The sequence below is a fragment of the Pseudorca crassidens genome, chromosome 8 (assembly GCF_039906515.1).
Source record: "Pseudorca crassidens isolate mPseCra1 chromosome 8, mPseCra1.hap1, whole genome shotgun sequence".
In the NCBI taxonomy this organism is placed as follows: Eukaryota; Metazoa; Chordata; class Mammalia; order Artiodactyla; family Delphinidae; genus Pseudorca; species Pseudorca crassidens.
This window is the reverse complement of record NC_090303.1, coordinates 74874233-74901911: the sequence shown is the minus strand read 5'-3', so window position 1 is coordinate 74901911 and position 27679 is coordinate 74874233. Positions and strand designations below refer to the sequence as shown.

General features: G+C 42.3%; 1 protein-coding gene and 1 non-coding gene across 9 annotated transcripts in view; both read right to left on the bottom strand.

Moving 5' to 3' along the window:
- ST7 (suppression of tumorigenicity 7) overlaps positions 1-27679 on the bottom strand; it is a 254173-nt gene that overhangs the window by 5146 nt on the left and 221348 nt on the right. For 3 of the 8 annotated variants that reach the window (XM_067746806.1, XM_067746808.1, XM_067746810.1), the window contains 4 exons: positions 15113-15263; positions 5501-5593; positions 2817-2956; positions 939-2000 (listed from right to left, as the gene is read on the bottom strand). In XM_067746806.1, the coding sequence (XP_067602907.1) occupies positions 1881-2000; positions 2817-2956; positions 5501-5593; positions 15113-15263 (504 nt within the window). In that variant the 3' untranslated portion in view covers positions 939-1880. Of the gene's footprint in view, positions 1-938; positions 2001-2816; positions 2957-5500; positions 5594-15112; positions 15264-27303; positions 27650-27679 lie in introns of those variants that run through there. The other 5 variants (XM_067746807.1, XM_067746809.1, XM_067746813.1 and 2 more) reach the window with 4 other exon arrangements.
- LOC137229602 (U6 spliceosomal RNA) lies at positions 18186-18292 on the bottom strand. The gene has a single exon (XR_010945759.1). It is a non-coding gene; the product is annotated as a U6 spliceosomal RNA (small nuclear RNA).

The following is a 27679-nucleotide window of genomic DNA, read 5'->3' as shown; positions in this document are numbered from 1 at the left end:
GTGAAACTGGTGGTTCCTAGAAACCTGTCACCTCAACAGCTCTGACGTCGCACCATGCACCTGCAAACGGCTGCTCAAAGGCTGGCTTTTTTGAGACCAGTGTTCTTTGAAGGAAATGGTCCTCAACCCCCATCCTTAGAATCGGTGGGGGGGGTGCGGGGCTTGTTTAAAAACGCAGATTCCCGGGTGCTAACACTCAAGGCTCTGAACTTCCGGTGGTAGGGCCAGGTGAATTTTGTGCACACTAGGGGCTGAGAATCACTGTCCTGATCCTGAATTCCCACCAAGAGCTGCTTGTTAGTTCAATGAAGAATGACATTGACTAATGTTGTAAATGTATTCTTATTTTAAATTTTACTACATGACACTCTAATCTATTCAGACTTTTGGTAACTGCTTTAACTCAAAGGTTGGCTTGGGAATAGAAGCAAATAATGAATAGCATAGGCCCATAAACTAGGGAGCATCTAAGGAGGCAGCTTGGGTGATACTGGGTTCAGGAATCATATCATGTACAGAAGACTTAAGGAAATTGGAGACATTCTGCCTGAAGAAAAGAGAAGGTAGTAAGTTAGAGGTGAGAGGTGGCCATGAATATATTAGTTGCCTCAAGAAATTGCAAGAGGAAGTAGAGTTGTTCATTATAGTTTTGGAGAGTAGAATAGGAAATAAGTGGAAATTAAAGGAAGGCAGATCTTGTCAGTATCAAGAAGAGTTCTGAGTGATCCAGTACGGAAATGGGCTTCCATGTTGAACAGGTGAACACTCCAGCGCTAAAAGTATTCCAGATGAGTCTAAATGACCTTCATCAAGTTACTGTTGAAGGCAGTTTAAGGTCCCTTTCAACTCTGTCTGTGATCATCATTATAAAAGAAGAGAAGAAATGCTAAGCTGTATCTAATTTTTTACACTGATTCTTTCTGCAGAAACCACTACCATTTATTTATTTAATAATCATTTATTGAAAACCTACTATGTGCAAGGCACTGTGCAAAGCTTTGGGGATACAGAGATGAGGAAGACACAGTCCTGCTCGCAAAGAGCTCACATTCTACAAGGGGGTCAGACAAGTTTTTAACAATTATAATACAGTACAATAAACGTAATATAGGTATTCATGGAATACTGTGGGAGCTGAGAGGAGAAACATCTAACTCAGCTTGGGAGAAACTTAGAAAGGAAGCTGAGTATAAAAGAATGAAGAGGCGTTAGTAGACTGTACAAGTGCTGATGATAATGGGGAAGGGCATTCCATGCAGAGCAAACAGTACGTGCAAAGGCACCGAGGCTCACAAAAGCATCTGGGAATGGTGAGCAATTCACTGTGGCCCAAGACCAGTGTCTGTGCAAGAGTTGGGAGAGAGATGAGGCTGAAGAGGAAATCAAGGGCCAGATCATAAAGGACCCTGTATGCCATGCTAAAGATCTGGAACTTTATCCTGATGCTGGTGGGAAACTACTGAAGAAATTCAAGCAGGGAAGTGACATGCTCAGACTTGCAATTTAGAAAGATCATTCTTTTGTCAGTATGAAAGAAATACTGGCAGAGGATAAGACTGGAAGCAAGGAGACCAGTTAAGACTCTTACAGGTGTCCAGGCAAGAAATCACAAAGATCCAAACTAAGAGACAGCCATGGGAGAAGAAGGAAGGGAAGAAGAGGTGAATTACATTTACCGAATGCCTAGTGGCTCAGGAGGTTAGAGCCGACAGACTGTGAAAGCCAAGACAGACAGGATATAAGGAGTGAGAGAGGGAAGAGTTTGGGACGGCTGCTGAGTTTCTGGCTTGAGTAACTGGGTGGATATCAGTGCCACTGGCGGAGATCAGGAATACAGGAGAAGGAGCAGTTGTGGTGGTGGGGGAAGAAGGGTGATGAGTTCAGTTTTGAAAATGATGAGATTGAGGTGCCGGTGGGATTTCCAGTTCATCTTCAACACGTATGAAAATACTCTTGCAATTCCAGTCCCTGAACTCTGCCGAGCAGAAAATGTCAATCATCTGGAAAGGGATTAAATCAACCCAGCCAAGTTAGAAATCATCCTTGCTGACTCCACTCGCCTTGAAATCAGAATGGAGTTCCAGGGAAACAATCGATATTCTTTTCCTGATTCCTTCTGTTTGAAACTCCTTTGTGGCAAAATCAGTAAACTTATCCTCACTGCATGTGCAAGCTGAAATGGTCACTTTTCATCAAGGAAACAATGGTTCTTGGTTGTCAATGCAGATGGCTTTTCTTATTAAAGCTCTTCTCCATAACCCTCTTTAAAGACCCTTAATGGATTTCCATACTTCTAAATATCATATCCGTATACTTCTTAATACTACCCACCCTTCACACCCTCTCAGTTCATTCCCCAAACAAGCCGTTTAATTTGTAGACATTAAAACGTTTTAAATTTAAATCATCTTTGAAAATGTAAATTCTATCTTTCTTGAAGGAAAGACCTACAATATCTAAAGACTAGAAATGATGTCATTCAATTTATACAAAACTGAAAAATCTCCCAAGTATTTTTCATTTGCTAGGATTCCCTTAATTCTTTAATTCTTTTAGACCTCATGCATTATTTTAGGGGAACTGCTGAGAATTTTTGTGTCTGTGAAATAGGCAAGGCATGCAGTAACAAACAAGCTACACTTTCTCATTCTGACCCTCAATCCTTGATCTCACTGATGATAATGAAAATTGAACAGTATGCAAAGGATCAATACAAGCACGTCCACTTCTACACAACGCTCCCCTCTTTCTCTTATGCTGCTTCTCTTGACTTGCCCTGCCCCTTGCCTGCGGCCTCCCCCTTGGCAAATACTCACAGCTTTCGCAAAGACCCCCATGAGTTCCGGGAACTGATGTGTCAGGAGGGCCAGCATGGCTGTGAAGGAACACAATCCAGCAGTGAAGAGGATAAAGAAGGGAAGCTCCTTTTTTGGGTAAACTGAGACTTCATGGAAAGCTGTGGAGAAGATCAAAAGGGAAGTGTTAGGGCTGCAGTAAAATGCATTCTCAGGGAATTTCTGTAGGTGGGACTGACTCTGCAGAGCTTTGGCTCAAGCCTGCTGGAAATGAGAAAGGTAGGGCCCTGGAACGAAGAAGAGCCCACATTTCAGCCAGCCTTTGGTGGCCTATCTGCTTCCCCCAAGTCCACGTTCAACCTTCAGAACTCTATCTAGGGCATGATAGGGCTAATTTGGGGATGTCACACACTCATGGGCAGGGACAGTAACACTATCTATGCCTAATATACAGTATTTCTTTTGCAAAAGCAAACACAAATAAAACAAAACTTTATTCAAATTATAAAACACATGTTCATTGAACAAAACCTGGAAAATCCGAAGTCAAGTATACTGAAAAAAAAATCCTCTCTCTAGGTTTTCACTTTTCCTGTAATTTTTAAATCATTGTGATAGGGTGATATTAGTGTATCTTGTATTTTTTCCTGGTACAATCTAACTATGTCAGTGGAGGGTGCCACCCTGATAGAGAGACATCCAGCGAGGACCATCCATCCATCAAAAATGGGAGATTTTAGAGCCTTTCATAACTTTTAAATTTCGAGTGGTCCACACAGACAGAAAAGCAACTGAGGCTGGCCCAGTGGAGGGGAGCCGTGAGGCTGTGTGTGAACTACACTGCCACTCAAACCAAAAGATTCGAGGGTCTCCATCTTCCTCAGGAAATCCAAGGTCTCAAGCCTTTCCTCGACCTTTCAGCTCTAAGCAGTAGTCCACTCTGCTGAAACTGAGGGTGTAGAGGGCCAAGGAGGGACAAAGCACAAACGAGCACATGCACCTGAATCCAGGGATGTCAACCTGCTAGGATTCTTCATGGGTGGACGTGTGCTCGGGACCACCGTGGACACTACACCACTCACATGCAGCACGCAGGTAACATGTAAAGCCACCTACCCCCATCCCATCCTCACCCTCAGCACCCAATGATTTTGAGGGGAGATCAGACTTGAACCACTGCATTCAAATAAATAAACGTGATAGTTTATTTATAGATAGAAAAATAGTTTTCTATTCCAGGACTGTAAAGATTATTCCTAGACAGTTTCTTTTAAGAACTGTAATCTTGTTCTAATAGTGAATCTATCCCCATGGAAACATGATTGGACTCAATTAAAACATTTTAAAAGTGTACTTTTCAGAAAACTGCCTTTCTTACCAGAAACTGTAAATGTTAACAAGGATCTCCCTGAAGGGGGAGTCAAAAGGTAGAGCATGGGCCCATCACAGGGATTTCTGAAATCGAATCTAATGCAGAGTGAGGCACCCGACGCTTTTCCACAATAAACTCAGATGGTGAGGAACCACACCCCTCTGAGGTCTCCCAGCTCCCAAGGTAACATGTCTCCCAGTGGGTCTGTCCTGCAAAGAAATGAGAGAGCTGCCTCCTGCTCTTTCAACCTGAGACGGCAGCCTTGTTTTGCACCCACTACATTGGAGATTTACGACCAGCTCAAAAACGTGGGCATTAAACAATCTGCCAACACTCAGGGCTCCACAGTTATACTGGCCCTCCTGGCAAAGCATTTAAATATGTTACAGCTATGAGATGTGACGTAGCTGGGGCTGGTGCAGGGTGGTTGTGGCAGAAGAGAGGACGGGGAAGAGAGAGCAACCAAGATTTGGAGCGTATTATCTGAGGGAGGAAAGTATGTCCTAAGTCAGGGCCACATGAACAGCCTGGACATGCTCTTCATACACAGTATAATTTGATAATAACTATTTAGCCGGAATTGTCAAAACAATGTTGCATTACAGTAAACCAAATCATACTTTCCACGTGTGGTATGGGCCCCCCGACTGCTAGCTTGTAAGGCCCTCGAGGGCAGGGTTTGCCTGCCGCCTGCTATATACAGTGTTGAGGCTGCACGTGTGCCCTGCACACGTTACACCAGCTCACTGTGCGCCATCCGTGAGATGCCCACGGGAAATCCCGCCGGCGAAGAGCACCGCATCACCGCAGAGGGCAGCCCCACCCTGCCCACGACTCCGCCTCTGGCCACAATGCCAGCGTCCCCGTGCCACCCTCCCACCCATGGCTCATCTGCAGCTCCCTCTGAAGCCAGTGCCTCCCCTCCAGACTCCGGTCTGTGCAGACTGCCTCTGACCAGAGGGAGAGCCCAGGCCGAGCCCCGCACAGTGGATCAGCCCAGCAAGGGGCATCTGCCCCAAACTAGGGGTCTCTGCCCCAAACTAGGGGTCTCTGCGCTCAGACCAACCAGTACATGATGGCTCTTCATCTACATTTCAGACCTGGGCGGGTCTTTCCCTTTGATGAATCTGGAGAGACGTGGAGAAGCAGGAAGCCAAACCTACACACATAACTCACTTTAATGCTTATGCTATCAAATGAGGACAGGGTTTGGGAGAAGAGTAATAAAAGACAAGGAACATCATAAACATTTATCATTTCCACCTCTTCCCATCCCAGTCTTTGGCACACCACCCTCACCAGCCAAAGGGAGGATTATGGAGGGGAGACTCACATGGAAGCAGCTCACGATCTGCTGTTTCTGTACAGATGGGGTAAGGATAAAATAGATGCCCCTTTTCCAAGGGATAAGGGATCATCCGAAAAGCTGCAAAGGAGAGACAATACGTTAGAGGTACAATATTTGTCTCACAACTTCTCAAGTCCACAAAGAGACTTTTGAGCATTTTTATAACGGCTCACATTATAAAATTATAAAAAACATTAGGTCTCACACTGAACACTTCTACAAATAGCTCCCATAAAGGAGGCAAGACGTACCCAAACTCTGAGTCATGTGCTAGATAAGCTGTCAGAGATGCATTATGAGGTATGCCTCACACATTAACCTCACACTATATATTCTGGGAGAACCTCACAAAACTGAGTGGGGATGGGGGTGCAGAGGAGTAGGGAAAGCCAGCAATTCCAATGCCCAGGGTTTCCTCATCTACAAAATATTACGAAAACGTCGTAAGCACTCATTCAATATAGCTCACCTGATGGTAATAACGCAAACCTGGATTGAAATGCTTCCCCGAGAAGCAAACGTGGACTGACTTGTTGGATCGTGTCACAGATGCACAAATATGAAAGGCATTCTAGCATGTCTATTTAAAAAATATGTCTAGGTGGATTAGAATTCCAACCAAGATGGATGAAAACAAGAACCTAAAAATGCATGACTTGGGAGGTATTTCTAAACTTTATGAAACTTTTAAATCTTCAACATCATGTGGGGAGAAAATGGATCTGGAGAGATTGATTATCTGTATTTTGATGATATCAGGCCACGTAAGTTCTGGTTTCGTGGCATCAGATAACATTAGGTCTCACACTGAATTATGACTTTCCAATCAATCCATCCCTTCCCGTTATCACGTGTGTTACTCTCCCTGTTACGAGGTCATCAGCACGTTAGTCTCACTGTTTCTATGAACAGTACTCGAGGTAATTTTTCTTCAACAGATGTCCGGTAACTACAGCATGCTGTAGCTATAAAATATAAAAACTAAACCCTACACTGGGAATGTCAGATTACAGTCCTTGCCTTCATGTGTGTCAAAAAGGGATGGTGGCAACACAGCAGCCTTTTCAGTCTTAAATGCTACATTTCAAGGACTCCTAGCTACATCCTCAGCTGTGCAATTACCTGAGCCTTCTCAAAATGCTGTCAATGTACATATTTATCTTTTGCATACTTATTTCAAACAGAAATCAGAAACAAAGAATGTTCTCCCTCACAAGAAATGACAAGGTTCCATTGTAACCAGCATCAGTGCACATATGGTATTTATTCTGGTGTCTGAATATTATTTAAAAGTAAAAACATTATGTATGTGATTCCAGCATTTGGAATGCAGTCAATCTACACCACAGTGGTATCACTCTGAGGTTACAGCACATTGCCACGGAGAATATAAATCACTATAAACGTGGGATTAGAGCAGAGCCAGTTGGCTGAGGTAAAAATGTTATCAATTTTCCTCTCATAACAGAAACCTCTTAAACAGAGATTAAAACATTAAAAACACCCCAGACTTTAACTCTTCTTAAAATGAAAGGCTCACCCTAGTTCAATCAGACCTTCTCTTTCATGCAAACCAAGATGACTTCTGCCCATTACAACAAGCAAGAGAGGAGTTCCCTGTACAGGTTGTTAACACACAAAGATTACTCAAAGGGACCAGCATCTCTCTCGGTAGAATTAGGCTTGCAAGAGAAGGGAAAAAATTACAAAACCGAAAAAATCCATTTAGTGCCTTTATAGGATACACTAAACTCTCTACTGGGAAGCAGTGCGTTTAAATTTAAACTGCAGTATGGCAGGATTTTAATACTATTTCCCATGAATGATGGCTGCTATGAAAGCATCTCAAAAATGTAGAAAAACCTATGTGGAAGTTTTTTTTTTTTTTTGAAATCCAGATTCTCCATGTGCACTAGGGCTGCTGTAATTAAGAATCTGTTCAGGTTCATATGATATAAATAAACCCTCAGTTTTCAAAGTGGCTATAAATTTGAATGCTAAATTTTGTTCAAAATTGAAGTCAGTTTGCACTTCAGGGAGCAATTTTTTAACTGAAATATAGGAGTGCAAGATCTTGAGAGTGTTCACCCATAGACATCAAATGGCTGCTTGGTGTCTTTTCAGTCAGATGCCAAATAGTTTTTACTCCAGGACTTGGCATGCATACAAATTTTGTGCATCAAGTTAGTCTTTTCCTTCTTCTAATCAGTTCTGGTCTTTTTGGAGAGGGTGAAGGCACTGATTATATACGACTCAAGAAAGAATACAAACACACACACACTTTCTGTACTGTCCTCTGCCCCCAACCCCTGGGATTGTAAAGACACTTATGTGCTCTTAAAATTTCTCATTCTCATGTCAGTTGTCATTTACATCAAGTTCATAAAATAATATTAAGACTTTTGGCTTCACTAAACAAAAGCAAGCACAATTTCTGTTTGCAATTCTATCCTTGGTCCACCCTGCTGTGCGGGGCCCAGCAAAGTGTGCGATAAGCAGTGGGGGTCTGCAAAGAGTGGAGGAGGCACTGCACGAGCCGGGCCAGCTTCACCTCCCACCGCCTGGTCCCTTTCACTGCAAAGACACGACACTGCTCCACAAGAACTTCGTGGCTTGAGCCGAATGTCCAGGACTCTTGCAAGTGCAAACAGTAACACGCTGATTTCGCAGGGCAAGGAAGAATGGAAAAAAGGTCATTTGAACTATTTTATGAATTTGATCTACTTCATGACTGACTAAAAACCTCCTAAAAAATCTCCGTCCGAAAAAGCATACACTTCAGAGGAATTAAAAATGTACATGTATTTGGTTAAAAACGAAACCAAAAACCTGGACCACTCAGAGTTAATACACGGGACACAAGTGGCATTGTTGCATTTTCCTTTTGTGCCATCCCCTCCTCTACCTTGGTTTCTATTGTGCCTTTGTGGGAGAGGCAAAATGAAACTGGGAACTACTTAATGAACACAGCAGGCTCTCCACAATGACATGTGATGCGTTACACAGCTGCTTTCCACCCCTGCCCAGACACGTTTTCTAGGCACCAAGCCTAGCAGTGCTGTGCCAATCAGAGACTCGACCAATACTGGAGAAAGAATCAACAGAACCAAAGAATGAACAGAAGGATGGTTACATGAACAAATTAATTCCTGATTTCCCCAGTGACTTCTAATGTGCTCTCATCCTGTCCACAATGTAGACAAGGATAGAAGGTAATGTTTGATACTTTGTTTGTCTATGTTGCCTTTCAAAGAGGATCTCAGAGAACTTTATACAGACCCCTTGCAATAGCAAGAACTGAGTTTGAATCCCAGCTCTACATGGTCAAAATGTTGAGTGCCTTCCTCATGCAGCAGCGATAGAAAGGTGAGCCAAGTATGCACTGCCCCTGCACTGATGGAGCTGACCACCCAGGGTGGGAAACAGATGAGCCAATAATCAGGAAAACAAGAGTGAAAGTCCCCCTGTGATAGCCCATACCTAATGGGGGAGTGGTGGAGGTGACAGCTCAGGATGAGTCAAACTTGACCAGGCTGACAACTGTATGACTTTGGGTGGGTCATTAATCTGTGTCCAGTCTCTTCGGCCGTAAAAATGAGAACACCAAGGACCTCGAGAGGCTGTTAAAGGGACTAAGTGTGACAGCGGAGGTCAACGTGTCCACACATAGTGCCTGACTGCTCAATGAAAGTTAGTTTTCTCTTTACCGTGCCTTTCCACTAACCCCAAGTTCCTCCTTTCTCTAACAGGTCATACTCTAGCTTATAAGTGAAAATGCTGCTTGTTTGTGAACAATTAGAAGTGCAAACGATAGAACAGAAAACTTTCATCAAAATACACATTTTACGTTCTCACTTTTGACTGTAATGTGGGCAACTGGCCATAAAGGCTCTTTGTCTTTTGTGAGACTTTGGGCACAATAAGGAAAATTCAGAAGTCAAAAGCTTGGGTTCTGATCCACGTTTTTTCACTATCTACTCATATGGCCTTGGGAAAACCACTTTCCTTTGGTTAGATTACATGATGCTCCATTCCAATTCTGAAGAAAACTTCTAGAGTTTTATAGCAGATTCACTAATTTGTTAGTGACCTGCAACACTCTATAACACTCTGTTCCTGCTTCCACTGCTTGTATCCACACTATATATTATACATGTGTGTGTATGTATCTGTGAGAATATGTGTATAAACACACACACACACAGACACACACACACACACACACACACACACACACACACACACACTAATGTTTCTCTCAAAGCGTTTCAGAGTCTGACTCATCTTGGTATCCCCAAAAGAATGCCTGGCACAAAGGAGGGACTCAATAAATGTTAATTGAATAAAGGAATGAATAAGTTAATGCACAATAGGGCAGAGACAGAATTTTTCCCTTTAAAAACCCCAGTGGATCCAAAGTACGGTCAGCGGCTCAAAACTGAATAACTGAAAGGAGCAAGCTTGGTCCTACTGGGCAGTAGGTGGGGAAGCGCTGAATAATATTTGGAGTCCGGCTACTAGTGTTAAGTTGGCTACGGCCAGGGACTTCAGCTGGCCATTGTTTTCTCCTAAATTATAAAATTTAGCCTTAGATCTATGGGGTGAGGGGTGGAAGAATTTCTCTTTAGCAGTCCCAAAGGTGCCAGGCTTTTGGAGGAAAGGTTTGGTTAGAGGAAATGCCCTAAGGACCACATCTTACAGCAAGTAGCATTTACCATCAGGTTCAAAGAGAATAAATTAGAATCAGAATCTCATCCTTTGCTTCAACAATGGACCATTTTCTCCTCTCAAAGGAAATACTTTGCCTAGTCCCCCTAAAAAACACCACCTTCAAATCTTATACATTATTTAGTGAATTCTTTGGGAAAAAAATCTCCAAAAAGAAAATAAAGAGTCTTACTTGATCAAGTGGAAAAAATGGAAACAAAGAAAAGCTAAGCGATTTACCCCATGGCACTCTAGCCTTCTGATATATAGAACCTGAAAATTAAACCTTAAAGTTCACAGCTGTGGTCAGCAGACTATTCTGCTTTACAAAATAAATACAGCCAAAACAGAGCCCTGAAAAGATCAAGGTAGAAGGGAGATAAGGCCACATCAGTATTTAATACAGGTAAAATAGAAGATGTGCCATTTAAAATAGGGCCCCATAAGGCGCGATACCATTGTAAATAATACACAATTCCAACGAGATCCCTCATTCATATATGGCTTTTACATTCAACACACACTTGCAGTCGTGTGTGTGCACGTGTGTGAGCGTAACCAGAACCTACAGTGTTTAAAATAAATATAATTAAGATAATGTGACAGCTGTGTAATGAATTAAGAAACATGTTTTTAAACCTTATAAATTAAAACTTTCCCCATTTCTTCATTATCTTGATTTTGAGGAACATATTGTGTAATTTCAGGGGCTGGGAGAGTGATGAATCAAATATTTTACAAACCTTTGAAATGCTGATGTATTTGTGGTTGAGGACTCTGTTTTTTTTTTAAACCACCATATGTTTCAAACCCAAACAATCTCTGCCATGCATCAGCTGGACTTTGGGGTTTTAACAAAAATGTGAGTTATTTCAGCCTGATTGGTGGGAAACTCACTTAATTCCACAAGATGACTAATGCTCCAACATAATAAACTCATTAAAAATCAAAGAAAAATATACCTCATCCCTACCCCTAACTAACACTTTTGACATAAGTCAGGCTTTTAAAATTTTTTCTAAAAGATAAACTGACTTTTTAAAAGAATACTCACTTTTAACATGGAACATGGTGAAATGAGGCACTGTTACCTTCCTCCCTGAATTATCTTTCTAATGAAAAGGGGAAACTGGAAGGGAGTTGGGGAATGGCCTTAAATTTCAGAATGAAGAAAGAAATGATTTAAAGGCAAAAACCTAGACCCTGAGGCTGGAGATGTCAAAATGCGGCACCCAGTGGTGAACTGGAGGAAGTGCAGCCTCCTGCGCTCAGGCACAGGCCGTCTACGGGAGCCCCACTGACCTCAGAGGGAGAGGGAGAGGTTCTGGTACTGTAGCCGCCCTGAGGGCAACTGCCCTGAAGCCCACCAATCTGGGATGGGGTGATGGCATTCAGTATCTTCAGCGCTTCACAGTTTTCAAAAAATGGGTAAGTTAATACCAGTTAATAGGTAGCTAAATCAGAATTCTAATCCAAGCCCTTTTGATTTAAAATCCAGAGCCCTGATGCCTCCATTTAACTTAGAATGGACACAAATCTAGAAGTTTTGTCAACCAATTACACACAATTGTCTGAAGTTGGAGTGGTAATTCTTCTGAATTGCAAGACAGATTTATAGCTCTGTTTTTGAAAAAAGACCAAAACTGTTTGTAATGAAAGATTATTTTTCTAAGTACATGCATATACATATATATACACATACACATATATACACATGCATATTTATGCCTGTAGAAAACATATATGCTTGTTGTAGAAAGTTTGAAAAATACAAATAGGAAGAAAAAACCAAATCACTTAAAATCTACTTAAAGATGTATTTATTTCCAGTCTCTTACCTTTGTTTATATATAGAATGTATTTTTTTTATAGAATTGGGCTCATTCTATAGTTAAAATGTTTACGTCAATATTTAACAACAAAAATATAATTTTATATAGAATGATTAACTTTCAAAACACTAGAAAGGGCATAGGTATACCCCAGACTGTAAGCAGTGGTGTAAATTGATGGCTTCTAAACAAATGTTTCAGAGATGGCTGATCCTCTTATCCTTAATCAATTCAGGAAAGGCCTAAATAGCTGGTATTATAGGAAAGAGCAGTGAAGAAAAAGTGAACCTGGCTCTGCCAACAGTGCTGGCAGGACGTTCAACAAGGTACTCACCTCGATGAACCTGTTCCTCTCTTGATCAACTAAGGTGGCCACCTCTGTCCTGCCTAACTCAGAAATTTATCAGGAGTCCATGAAATGATGGCAATACAAACCCTCTGTGAATTACACTGTTACACAAACACTCTTCAAGGTTCTTGGGATCCTCCAAGGTAGTTAGCACCTGGTAAGCACTCTCATGGTTCTCTTTTCTTTCTAAAACTGAATGGTATGGCTCTCTTTTTGAAAACTGAACAGCAGCGTAACTTCCTGGTTCTTAATTATCTGTAAGGATCAGATGCTGAATTTATCTTTCCTATAGGCCCCTGACTACCTTGCCACACTGTTTTATGTCTAAAAACTCACCCCTACCTACTAGAGAACGGACTTGAGGATACGGGGAGGGGGAAGGGTAAGCTGGGACAAAGTGAGAGAGTGGCATGGACATACATACACTACCAAACGTAAAATAGATAGCTAGTGGGAAGCAGCCGCATAGCACAGGGAGATCAGCTCGGTGCATTGTGACCACCTAGAGGGGTGGGATAGGGAGAGTGGGAGGGAGGGAGATGCAAGAGGGAAGAGATATGGGGATATATGTATATGTATAACTGATTCACTTTGTTATAAAGCAGAAACTAACACACCATTGTAAAGCAATTATACTCTAATAAAGATGTTTAAAAAAACCAAACCAAATAAACAAACAAAAACAAAACAAAAAACTCACCCCTTCTTTATATTCTAATAAAGTGTTCTACCCATCTAATTTGAGGTAATTACATCCCCTCAGAGGTACTACACTGCTTGGTGTGGGGTTCACTATGTCACTTCACATTTCTCACAATCTCACTGTCCTTCCCAGTTGTTCCAGAGCATCTCCCTATTGTTACATGATTATATGGGTAACTAATTTCCAAACAGAATTTCCTCATGGTTTTTTTTTTAATAGTTATGCCATTCCTGACACTGTGTCTTCATCACTTCTGCCCACCCGCTTTTGACCTTTTCTATAGGACTGGTAACTTTCTTATCAATTAGATCCAATCAATAAGCTTCTATTACTATGTTTCCAAGGTACCGATCTATAAATACGTTCTTATTTGGTTAAGTCAGTTTGTCCATTTAATTTTACCACGACTAACACTAGGTGAGGCCTCTCATGTTTATTCTTGCTGGGCTTTTTCTGTCTCTTTCTCATGTTTAAATAAAAATTCCTTTTGTCTCATCTGGATAGAACACTTTAAATGCAACAAGAAGCCCAAGCCAGAGGGGACTGCATACATGTCCACACACACCCTGAGCAGAGTGTGCTGTCTTAACATATCCAAATAGCGGGACCAGGACACCTGGAGTATGTTACCACACTTACAGAGTAGGGGTAGAAACATCGATCAAGTCGATATCCCTCAAGTTATAAATAGTAAATGATTTAACTTGACCCGCTATCAATTCTCTAAAGAAATGTTTTCCAAACAACTAAACAAAAAACTTTCAATCAACCTGAGTCCCCTGTCAAGTAACTTTTACTCCATCTCATTCGGCTGCCCCCCTTCCCTTCCTGCACCAGTTTAGATTCCTGCTGGGTTAGGGAAGGGCAGGAAAAGGGAAGAGCAGAAGATTAGCAAAATGAAAATGGAAGGAGCAAAGATAAACAGTGAAAGGGATTAAAAAGACATTCATTTGTGAGGCTGATCAGAGTAGGAGTGAACTAAGGAAAAATTATCTGAAGACTCTAATATTTCTTTTCCCCATGAGAGGGGGGAAAAAAAACCCATGCTACATGTTGTGTTTGTTTTGCTTAAATTAATGATAACCAAGTGTCAATATATATGTGGTCCAATAATCCACAATCTTGAGCCTTTTTCCTTAATTTTCATTCTCCCCAACAGCCCCACCGCTTAGCATTTGTTCACAGTGTCCTTGCTTATAATACCGTCCCAGTTCTTCAAGGCTTGGTTCAAATCTCATATGACCCATAAGGTTAACCATGACTGCTCCACCCCATAGGCCTCTCCTGTCTGAAGAATCACTGGGCAGCTGTTACATGCTGCTGCTGACTCCTCCCAACTGGATGAAATGCTTCTCCAGGGCAGGGAGCACGTCTCACCCACCGTTGGAGCCGCGTCTCCTTACACGGAATGACGGTGCCCAGCTCGTGCTCAGATCAGTTTATCCCCACATCCATCTAACAGGCATTTATCCCTTAACGCGCAATGCTACACCTGCCACCATACTGGAGTCCAGCGGCCACTGCTCTTGTTCTGAAGCAAGCGTAACCGCTGCTCGTTTGTGTTTGGCTAACCCAGCTCTCCTGGAGGATAACTGTGGCTCTTCAGCCAACCCTCCCAGAAAGGCCATCCAGAAGTGGTCATCAGAGCCCAGCACGAGGCCTGACCCCACGCCAAAGGTTCCCATGGTGCCGAGGGGCTGTCCAGGTCTCCAAAGAGGGTTTTCCAGCTGTAAAATGCTCCTCTGCCAGGATAGCCCAGACTCACCCCATCCACTGTATAAACTTGCCTTTTTGAGCTGCAGAGATGGGATCACCACAGTAACACCCAACACCACTGGGAAACTAGAGAGCCTGAGTAATTAACCATCTCTTGGTGATGGAATATCACAGAGAAGGAGAGCTATAGATATGCAAATCTCCATCACTCACCGTGAACACTCAGGGTAAAAACAGTTTTAGCATCTTTTCATGCTTTAAAAACATTTCAAAGAAAGAAAATTACTTACTGCCTTCCCACGTACAATGCAGAAGATTCAAAGCCCCTTCTACCCTCTTCCAGTGTGCCAGATGAAAGAACGCATATGCTATTGCTTCACTGTCCCCTCTCTTCAGGATATGTTCTGGGGGCAGGATTAGGCTTTTCATTTCTAGTAGGTACTGAAATAAAAAAATGCAGGAGACAGATGTGTTAATACACAGTAATTTGGAATTCAGAATGGAAAATGGAGAGGTTGATTTCCCTAAAGCCGCCGCTCTTAAGCATTTCATCAAACCTGCAACCTCATCACCACATTTGAAGGCAATTACTGAAACATCCAGCAATGCAAAGTTTGCTGGCAGGTAATTAGCCTTGTACTAGTTTCCTACAGTGAACATCAGAGGCTTTCAGGCTAAGATATTCTAATCAAAGAAATATATATATACATATACAGACTCAAACAGCAAAAAGGAAAATTTAGAAGACACAATAAGTTGGTATAATCTTGTAACCAGAATGAAAATACATGAAACAAACACATGACGGTTAAGAAGTTTCATATGACTAAACCAACCACACTGGAGAGACCTGAGGATGTTTAGCACTGCCCGTTAGGTTTTCCTCACAGGTCTATCAAGGAGAAGGCCCTAGTCCTGCAGAAAGGGTCACCCGTAGCTGCTCAGGTGCTGGAGGAAGAGGGGTGGCAGCCTGGGCACAGGAAGACCCAAGGGAGGGGAGCAGTACAGACCCCAAACCACACTGTTCTTTCGGCTCCTTTCCGAAACACTGCAGGGGTCTCAGGAGCGCAGGGCAAGAATGGATATTCTTCCTGGGGGCTCACAGCAGACTAAGTTTCCCTTTGTACTCTTTCGTGTTTACTATAGAATAGAAAGGGAAGCAAATTCAGGCCGGTATTTTATATTTGCAGATGCTCACTTGTCTTTGCCAGCTGGCGTTCCCCGAGCTCCACTCTTCACCACCTCCCCTCCGGATTCGTTCCCAACACACACACACACACACACACACACACACACACACACACACACACACACACACACACACACATACACACACACCCCACCACCACCAACCACTGTCACAACTACCCAGTCATCTCCTGTAAAATGGAGATTAGCAGACCACAGAGGTACGTGTTTCATGAAAACAGCACAAATACAGCGAAAGGAGGTGCTATGAGAAGAGATGTCCAACAATTTTAAATTTATGAAAGAGGGGGAAGAGTGGAAGAATCCGGATCCACAGAATGGGTCACAAGACACCCATCAATGTTTCGCTCTCATCTTGCTGTGGGTTCATACACTGGGCACGTGGGGTGCAGTGGCCTTTAGGCTTCCTCTCCTGTTAGCATGCTTGGCATCGGGGCACACCGCCCAGCAAGAGCCAGGTGGACACATTCCGGCCTCTTGGTTCAGCAAATGAAACTTTCCTTGCTCTGGGTCTGGTTATCTGAAGAAAGCTCCAAGCCTTAGGCCTCAAAGCAGGAAGAGCAGGAAATGAGAGCCCACCCCGAGAGCAGCGGAGAGCAGCCGTGCAGCCCTCACACTTGCGGAGCCAGTGGGCTTGAAGGCCCTCCTCGATAGTAAGACCTCTTCCCAGGCTGGTCCATGAAAGGTGTTCATCATTATTATTAATTTTTTGCAGTACGCGGGCTTCTCACTGCCGTGGCCTCTCCCGTTGCGGAGCACAGGCTCCGGACGCGCAGGCTCAGCAGCCACGGCTCACGGGCCCAGCCACTGGGCGGCATGTGGGATCCCCCCAGACCGAGGCACGAACCCATGTCCCCTGCATCAGCAGGCGGACTCTCAACCACTGCGCCATCAGGGAAGCTCTGGTGTTCATTATTTTGATGGGAGGTCCTCAAGCACGAGTTCATGTGCTTTTTTGAATTCTACATGTTACTGCCTTCTTCCTTCATCTTGTTTTGAAACAGTGAATGACAAAAATCTTTTAGGAAAAATAATGATTTTGAATTACCTAGTAATCCAACTAGCACTGTATCTATTGATATAATAAATATATAAATATAAGGTAGAATTTTATGTTCAGAAATATATCGTCTCGTGATTTTACCTTAATAGAAGCCTTTATGTCATGGCTTCTGCTGCTGCCCATGATGATTTTAGAAGGCCCCAAGAGTCATAACTTGTAAAATGCTATGAACTCTATTAATTTTTTTTAATAATCATCAGGAGAACAAAGGAAAGGGAAAATTTCTTGCTTAATGAGTGCCCTAGAATAAGATTTTGACTTCTGAGTTTCTAATAATTATTTATAGCCTACCAAATAGTCAACTTCTTTTTATGTATCTTTATTGGAGTATAATTGCTTTACAGTGGTGTGTCAGTTTCTGCTATATAACAAAGTGAATCAGCTATACATATACATGTATCTTCATATGCCCTCCCTCTTGCATCTCCCTCCCACCCTCCCTATCCCACCCCTCTAGGTGGTCACAATGCACCGAGCTGATCTCCCTGTGCTATGCGGCTGCTTCCCACTAGCTGTCTATTTTACATCTGGTAGTGTATATATGTCCGTGCCACTCTCTCACTTTGTCCTAGCTTCCCCTTCCCCCGCTGTGTCCTCAAGCCCGTTCTCTTCACCTGTGTCTTTATTCCTGCCCTGCCACTAGGTTCATCAGTACCGTTTTTTTTAGATTCCATATATGTGCGTTAGCATACAGTATTTGTTTTTCTCTTTCTGACTTACTTCACTCTGTATGACAGACTCTAGGTCCATCCACCTCATTACAAATAACTCAATTTCGTCCCTTTTTATGGCTAAGTACTATTCCGTTGTATACGTGTGCCACATCTTCTTTATCTATTCATCTGCCGATGGACACTTAGGTTGCTTCCATGTCCTGGCTATTATAAATAGAGCTGCAATGAACATTGTGGTACATGACTCTTTTTGAATTATGGTTTTCTCAGGGTATATGCCCAGTAGTGAGATTGCTGGGTTGTATGGTAGCTGTATTTTTAGCTTTTTAGGGAACCTCCATACTGTTCTCCATAGTGGCTGTATCAATTTACATTCCCACCAACAGTGCAAGAGGGTTCCCTTTTCTTCACGCCCTCAAAAATATGGAATGGTCCATGAATTTGCATGTCATCCTTGTGCAGGGGCCATGCTAATCTTCTCTGTATCATTCCAATTTTAGTATATGTGCTGCCAAAGCGAGCACACCATTCCTTTTCATTTTTATGATTTAGGAAAGGCTTTCAAAGTCACATCTGTGAGAGAACTCTTCTCTTGGGCTAAGGAACATTCAGGAATAGGAGCACCTGAGAAGAAGTGGGCCTGGCAGCCACCCACATGTGGGTAGAAGTCTAAACAAACTAGGAAGGGGCGTGGCAGAGGAAACTTGGGGAAAGAGGGAGGAGTTTTAGAAAATTATCTACAAAGGGATATGTTAGATCTGTGTTGTCCAATACGGTAGCCTCTATTTAATGTGTGTCTATTTAAGTTTAAATCAATTAAAATCAAACAAAATTAAAAATTCAGCTCCTCAGTCCCACTAGTCGTATTTCAAGTCCTCGAGTGCTATATGGAGTTAATGACTACCCTACTGGACAATGCAGAGACATTTCTATGATCACAGAAGGTCCTAGTGGACAGCACTGCTTCAGACAATGGAAGTTTCTAACTCTGAAGTAACGGAAACAATTTTTAACATGAAAAAGTTTCACAGATGCCCATGATAGAAACTGTAAGTGTAGAATCTACTGATCAAAAATACACAGCATGGCAAATAGTTATACAATAAATAGTAATGATACAAGAATTCGTTCAAAAGTATTGTAGGCCACCAGGGCATCTACATATTTGGAAAGCAATAGTGCACATGTGTGTGAGACAGATGGTTTACTCAGACTGAACGTGGTGCATATGGCTTCAAGGACGTCGTCCACAGCCACCCAATGTGAGCCGTGAGGTAATGCTCTGTTTCTCCCCTAAGCTCCCTCTGATCTTTGTACATGTGTACTTTTCACAAACCACCTTAGATTAGCTATCCATGTGTCCTTCTCCTCAGCTCAATTATAAGTCCTCAAGAACATGAATCTCATTTCCCAAGAACTCTCCAACAATGAGCATCCCCTGGCCTCAGCAGCCTCGTGAGACTAACTAGAGCAACTCACCAAGGAAACTCAGCTGCTTTCTCATCGCATCCACTTTATGGCAGAAATAGGTTATGTCTATAGAGGAGATTTATACTGCAGCATAGTTCCAAACAAAATGTTGGCTCTAACCAAATAATGAAGGCTAATAACAACAATGTGTTAGGTTCCTGGCCAGGCTTAAAATGGCTGGCAAGATCGGTTCTCAACATGTGCAACATTTAAATTAGAAAGGCATGGAGCAACATTTCACATCTTACTTGTTGAGAGAAAAATAAATGGAAGAGGGCAGATCCCTATCCACAAGTATGCAGAAATCAATTAGAATAACTGTAGCTTGCAAATCAGAGAACACTCCCTGCCTGTCTGCAATAGTTACTTGGCTTCTATTCGCTAAGCCAGCATCCTGTGCTATCTTGCTTGCCATCCTGCCTCTAACTTCCTTCCCAGATTCTCAAATCACATTGATCTTGAAGCAAGGCTTCTAAAGGTTTCGGAAGGAACTTTTCAAAATCTATTTGTGTCAGAATCTAGTTCCTATGCCCAAGATGGGAACATATAATGTTAGAACAGGCAAAGAGGAGCTGAGTAGTGCCTACTTATGGAGGTCTGTGAGCAGAGGCCGGCTCACCTGTCAGGAGAGATGCGCCCTGTCACAGGCTACCACACGTGACTGCTCAAGTCTCTTCTGTTAAGATCTTAAAATTCTATAAGAATTAGAGTGAACATGATGCCAAAGTTATCCTTCACACAGACATTAATGCCAAAAAATCCATACCCCCTTTTAGGATTTCAATACCGACAACAGCAGATGTCATATGAAAATCACTGGCAAAAATACAGGAATAAACAAAATGAGAAAGAACAGATTAATTAAACAACAGTACATTTAGATGATAGCTATCAAATTGCTCCCCAAAATCAGGTAGTAGAAGAATATTTACTAGCATGAGGAAATGTTCCTGACATATCATGAAGGAAAAGACCAAGTGTATCGTACAGATTATGATTTGGGTAATACAAATGTACATGTAGGCATTAAAAGCATTGGAAGGTCACAGATTGAATGTGAATGGTGGCAAAATATTTGATTTTATGGAAGATTAATTTCTTTTGTGCTTTTTCTATGCTTTCCAAGTTTTCTATAATAAGCATTTTAATATTTTTTCTGTCTATATATATATATGTACGTGTGTGTGTGTGTGTATATATATATATATATAATACAAAACTATTTTCTAGACTTGCATCAAGAACGTAAACAGCAAACCACGCAAACAAACAAGATAACCAGAGAGAGCAATTTTTCATATGTGTACAGTGCTTTGGTGCAACTGGCTCTGAAAGAGGCTGTGAGCCCAGAAAAGATGTTTTTAAAACATCAGTAAAGGGTTCAGAGAATACAGCTAGTGCTACTTGGAAGACATGCTACATATTCTGAGTTTCAATGCTGTCCACACCCTGGACTCAGTAAGACGCACGCTGGAATAGGACAAAAATGACGCAGGAGCCTCGGCTCGCTCAGGCCACGCTGCGATGAAGCCTGAGATGCACTGTCCCCCGGCCCTGGCCCCCTCCCCTCATCTGCCCTCTGCCCCTTTGCATCACTGTTTGAATCCTGTCTCTACTATTCCGCTAAGAGACCTTGGACAAGTTATTTAATTTCTTTCAACCTCAGGTTGCTCATCTGTTAAAACAGAAAAATAAAAATACCCATCTTGCTGTTTTAACTTTTGAATATTACACAGGATAATATTTGTAAAGCATTCACATGGCTCCTGGCACATAAGTATTCACCGAATAGTAGCTATTTTTGTTAACAAACAAACAAAAAAATGAAGTATTTAAATTACTGTGGAGGTAAGTTATACTTCTTGTGTATGTGTGTCCCACAGATGATTGAGTCTGTTTCTAGGTAAAATACTTCAGCAATTTTATAGTAGTAGCAGTTCAGCTGAAGAGAACGGGCTGCCAGCAGAGTCACCAACTGACCAATATGGAGGCAAACACAAAGCAAAGCTGAAATGCCAAATTCAGCCTGTGATCTGTAGTACCACTCAGGGGTCCTCTTCTCAAGGTAACTGTTTCTTGCTGGTTCACTTACCTATTCATCAGTTACTTTGCTTCATTCAAAAAATATGGGTGTGTTCACAGTATATCCCCAAGAAAGATATGGGAGTGCCGTAATGTCCCCCAAGGGCACAGATACAGCAGTGGCCACAGTGCTCTCTAACGATCTTCTGTGGGAGCACCCACAGTCTACACCAAGGGCACAGATATGGCGCACCCACAATTCACCTGAAGGGCACGGACATGATCAGTCAGGTGACTACCTTGCTAATCCCTAATCTTTGTAGGAGCGTGTGTGTGCGCACGCATACGTGTACAAAGAAACGATAAAATTCAACATGGTGACTGCCTTAGTAAGAGGTCTATACTTAGTACTTAGGAAGCAAACGGGGAGCATTATCTCTGGGACAGCTTCACAGAAAAAATGAGTCAGTCTCACTAAATAAACAAAGGTTTACCTGTAAAGATGAGGGGAGGCAGAAGCCACTGCAAGGCTGGGCACCAAAGCATCAGAGGACACACCGGGCTTGCAATCTTGAGGTGCTTGAGTACTAACATGACAGGAATTGCCAACACTGATGAAGCACTAACGTGCGTCAAGCTTCTTATCTCAGGAACCCCTTACAGCTCTGTGAGGGAGCTGATAGTATTATCCCTAGTTTACAGATGGAAAAATGGACGCTTTGGGAAGTTAAAGAGCTCATCCTGGGTTGCACAAGTTGTATGTGATGGAACCTGCGCCGGAACTCAGGTGTTATGCTACTCTCCGAGGGAGCGAAGCAGGAAAAGTGGTTGTAGAAGGCCTTGCATGCTATGCTCCAGAGTGTGACCTTCACCTGGAGTTATTCCGTGGTTTTCAAACTTTGAGACACCAACAAATTTGTTCAAAGGAAAAAAAGGAAATATCAAACAGAATGTGCAAGTGATGTAAAACAAAACTCTGGGGATCTTGGGGGAGGGACCCACAAGAAGACTGAAGACCCTTATGGCTCCTAGGGAGACAGTTTGAAAACCTCTGCAGTAGGCAATTGGGAAGTGAGTTGGTACAGTTTGTGGTTTTGAAAGAAATGGGCAAGTCACGTGTAGGAGCACCCGACAGGGAAGAGATTCAAGTTAGCAAAGTCAGAAAGTTCCTGTCACGGTCCGAGTGAGGGGTGATGAAACCGAGGACGGGGACTTCCCCTGGACGTGGTGCCTCGCTGAATCTGAGGGCAAGAGAAGGAATCAAAGGTCACTGTGACATTTCTAGTTTAGGAAACTAGAATAATGTGAGATCATTAGCTAAGACGAAGACACCAGAGGAGGAAAAGGCTTAGCAGCTGTCGTGCCTGCCAGACTTCTCTGCCTGCAGTGAGGAGTGAAGGTGTGCAGGTCTGGAGCCTGGGAGAGCAGCTGGAGACAGGGGTCTGGGTGTGTGGGGAGAGGCTCAGCCAGGGGCAGCGCATGAGGTCTCCCAGGAGGGCTGCAAGCAGGAAAGGAGAACCAACCTGAGGGTGAGCAGGGAGGAAGCGCTGCAGGCAACGAGTGCTCAGAGAGGCAGGAGTGGCCCAGGAGAAGGTGGCAAGGAGCCAAGATGACCTCAGATAGAAAAAGTGGTCAGTGGGACCAAATGCCCAGGAGACATGAGATAGGATGAGCTGGGGAGGCCGTGGCGGGAGTGACCTTGGTGGGAGCAGCTACAGTGGGTTTTGTTAAAGAAAGAGACCTCTTAGAAACGTTCTATTCCTGAGATACATTGCTAAAAACTGGTTTCTGCTCATTTTTCTCCGGGTCATATTTCCACAATACATTCTCCTTACTCTAATGCAAAAAAGCTTTGGAACAAAACATGACTCAATTCAAAAACAACTTATATTGAAATAATATTTCTGAAATATACCATTGATATACAATATCACAGACCATCTGCCAGGGTATTCTGAGTTTCTGCTTCCACGCTTCAAGCATTTTTAAATGTTAAAACCCACTACACATTTTGTTTCCTAAATTGGATTAAAAAGCAATTTTATACTCTGTCAATCAGCTTTACCAAGATATAAAGGGAGGCCTGCATTAGTGTTTGCAAGAAATAGAATTTCCATCATTATAACAAGGTCCTGTGGACACTCCATTGGCAGATACATTTACCAGGATGTTTTCCCCCATGAGCCTTTCAAAATTCCCGTGAAATTTTAGATTAACATGATATGAGCTTTTTAAAAAAAATGCAAATTTTTAATGGGAATGCATTTCTGTCATAACATTCTTCATTCTTTGCTCTCCATTTTTCTCACGACTTTCTCTCCATACTCTGATATAATTTAAAAACTAGATCTTCACCCCAATATTCTGTCAAGCTCAGGCTGCTCTGTTGGTAAATAAGCTTTAGGAGCATGGTGAGCCCCCTTCCGCCAGCACCCTCAGGGTGCCAACTGCACCCCCTGCAGGTCCCTGGGTGGGCCCAGTAAGATGAGCGCGAGGTTTAATAGTGCCGGGATTTTAGGCAAGATGAAGAAGAAAGCTTTTCCCCATCGGTGCTGGTGATCTTTCTTGATTTTTCTCCCTCGATAGCTCCACCCACAACACCCAAGCATCCCAAGTAGCTGGGGCTCAGCATGGGTGTAGGGCCTCCTGTTCTATGCGTGAGACCTCGCAAGCTGGGGGTTTTCCTGTGGTGGTGGTCAGGGCTCACAGGCTTCTCTCTGTATGCAGAGGTGCATTGGGGTTGCAGGGCTACCAGCCTTCTCATTCCAGTTTCATCACAGTGGTTCTACTTTTAATTACTTTGTTCATTGGGGTTTCACATAAGATTGCGTTAGGAGGGAAAAACTGTTTATTGCTTTAAAAATAATAAATCGTTATTAATTAGTTTGTCGTTCCTGTTTTGTTTGGGTTTTTTTTTTTTTTTTTTGGCGGCGGAAGCAGGAGTGGCTATGCTAGAACAAGAATACAAGGCAGAGGTCAGAAACGGGCACCTCTTAATCAGCAAAGAACTTAGCCAGCAGTTACAAACTGGAAATCCCTGAAGACAACAGCTGCAGCCAGAACGCGCTAGAGCCTCCTCTCAAATCTGGAGGCCTGAGGAGAACCTGTGGGTACTCCAGGTCAGGGCCCTGTAGCGCCACTGTTACACTCTCTGGTTATCCTTCTTCAGACTAGGGTGGTCCAAGAAGTACCATTAATGCATGTTTCTAGGCAGCCCCTACTTCCACCCAGCATGCAAGTGCAGAAATAGAGCTGAAGGTACAAGCAAAGCGGCGATGAAAGGGCCAGCACGTATCGCGCACCTACTACGCACTGAACGAGTTACACAGTGTAATTCCACTTACTTTTCAACAACCTTATGAAGACTTAACTCTTATCCCCATTTTATCAAAATAGAAACAGGCAGGGAGCTAATTAACTCCTCCTTCCCATACTTCCCTCTGGTCCCATGGACAGGAAGTGGGTGTCCTTGTTTTGAACACTTTTGAACTCTTTCAATAATACTTGATAGGTCTGCCTATCTTTATGTTGGTACCCTTTGCACCATCATTGTAATTAATGCTTTCTCAGTAATAATAGGAACTCCACATACTTGGCCTGACAATTCAGACACGCACATGGCTGAAAATGTTCCACGTTACTAGTAGTGGCAAAGGAATGCAAACTAAAAGAACAGAATTCCAGCTGTACTTAATAAAATCATAATTTTTTTCTCCTTCTCTCACTCCCTCTGTTTCGTTTTTGTTTTTAGACAAACTGCTAAATGCTGGCGAAGGTGTGAGGAAATGGAAAAGTAGGAGTCACCAGCTGATGGGAGTGTAAACTGCTACAATTTTTTTGGTAAGCAACTTGGCAGTAAATATCAAGAACCCTGAAGTGCTTCTACATGTTACTCAGTCATTCTCATTCTGTAAATCTATCCTAAGAAAATAATCTTAAAGACCAAAAAATCTTTATGCCCAAAGAGGTTCACTATTGGAGTTGACCACAACCTGATGTCTACAATTAGAGGATGCAAGAACCAAATCATTCTCTTCAACAAATGTTGCTGGAAAAACTGGGTATCCACCTGCAGAAGAATCAAACTGGACCCATATCTTACCCCACAGGCAAAAATCAACTCAAAATGCATTAAGAGTTGAACATAGGTGAAAAAAATTCCTAACACTGGTCTTGGCAATGATTGCTTGGATATGATACCAAAAGCACTGGCAACAAAAGCAAAAGTAGACAAGTGGGACTACATCAAAATAAAAAGCTTCTACACAGTGAAGGAAACAATCAACAGAGTGAAAAGGAAACCTATGAAATGGGAGAAAATATCTGTAAACCGTAGCTGAAAAGGAGTTAATATCCAAATAAATAAGGAACTCTTCCAACTCAATGTTTAAAAATAACCTGATTTAAGAGTGAGCAAAGGACTTGAAATGCCATTTTTCGAAAGAAGACATACAATGATCAACAGGTACATGAAAAGGTAACATCACAGATCATCAGGGAAATGTAAATCAAAACCACAATAAGATATCACCTCACACATGTTAGGATGGCCACTATCAAAAAAATAGAATATGACAAGTGTTAGCAAGGAAGTGGAGAAACTAGAACTCCTGTGCACTGTTGGGGGAATGTAAAATGGTGCAGCTGATATGAAGACCCCTCAAAAAATTAAAAACATGATCCAGCAATCACACTTCTGGGGATTCACCTAAAAGAACTGAAAACAGAATCCTGAAGAGATATTTACACTCCCATGTTCACAATAGCTGAGAAGTGGAAACAACCTAAATTTCCATCAACGAAAGCATGAATAAAGAAAATGTGATACACACACACACACACACACACACACACACACTGGAATATTATTTAGTCTTAAAAAAGAAAGAAACCCTGCCTTATGCTACAATATGGATGAACTTGGAGGACAGCATGCTAAGTGAAATAAGTAACAGAAGGACAAATACTGCATGATTCCACCTATATGAGGTAGCGAAAGGAGTAAAATGCATAGAAGCAGAAAGTAGAATGGTGGCTACCAGGGCCTGGGAGGAGGGAGAAATGCAGAGTTGCTGTTCGACTGGTATAAAGTGTCCGTCACGAAGATGAAAAGGTTCTAGAGATCTGCTGTACGACGACAGGCTTATAGTTAACAACGCCGTGCTGTATACTTAAACATTTGTTAAGAGGGTAGATTTTATGTTATGTGCTTTTTATAACAAAAAAAAGGAAGTAAATCATCCAGAGAATATTTTAAAACGTTTGAAGGCACATGGCTAAAAGACGTGCACTTTACTGTTAAGTTAGAGGATAACCATTTTAAGGTCAGAGAACTCTGAAAATCTGATGATCCTCCCCTAGGAGGAATAAATTTACCCCCAATTCCCAACCATAAAGTCCAACTGAAGCATCCCATGTTAATTTTTAAAAATATGAATATGCTATGTGATTATGATTCCTAAGTATGAAAAATGCAGAGGAAAAAGGCTAGAAAAAATGGTCTTAAATATGACTAGATACGATGGGATTATGAATGACTTTATTCTTTTCTCAAATATAAAAATTATTATTATAACACCACTACAGAGGGAAAAACCATATCTAATACTGCTTGTAACAAACCAATAATTTAGTCTATTTTGGAAATTTGTCAAAATGAAATTTATCTTTAGCACCCTGAAGGAGTGAATGTAACATCCTGCAAACCAAAAATGTGTCTCTTCACAGGGAGAGCCTTACTATGGAGGTGTAGCATACTAAGAGCACATAGCACTAATTAACTTAGGTCTGTGTAAAGTAACGGATCACTGATAGAAAGCATCCCTCCCATGTCAACCTTGTCCAGCTGGGCAAGAGCAGGGCAGGTGAGGAAGCACATTTTCCGGGAAAGTGGAAGAAAAAAACTGAAGCCCAAAATCCAGTAAACAGTATATAGCAATACAACATAACAATACATAGATAATACAGAACAGAGCTGAACTTACCCTTCATTTGTCCAACATTACATGAGTGAAATTTTCTTGAAAAAAATGGAGAAACTCTCTTTAAACTCAAAACTGCTATTTTAATCACATTAAATGGGAAAGTCCTCTAATGGTTTAAAGATTTGTCTTCTTCAACTGTGTACCCAGTTCTTGGAAATCACCAGCATGATTAAGATCCTAATACCCCTAGTCATTCTCAAAAAGAGGTGAACAGTAAGCACATAATCAATGCACTGTAGTGAGAGACCAGAGGGGGAAGACTGATTCTGGGACAAGGAGAGCACAGGCTTCCTGGTGGTGACTTGTAATGGTGGGGGTGAAGGATGAGGAGGACTGCCTCAGAAGCAGCAAAGAGGGAAGAGGAGAAGAATGTTTCTGGAACAGTAAGTGGACTGTTGGAAGGATCTAGAAGAAAATGAAAAACAAGTTGGGTTA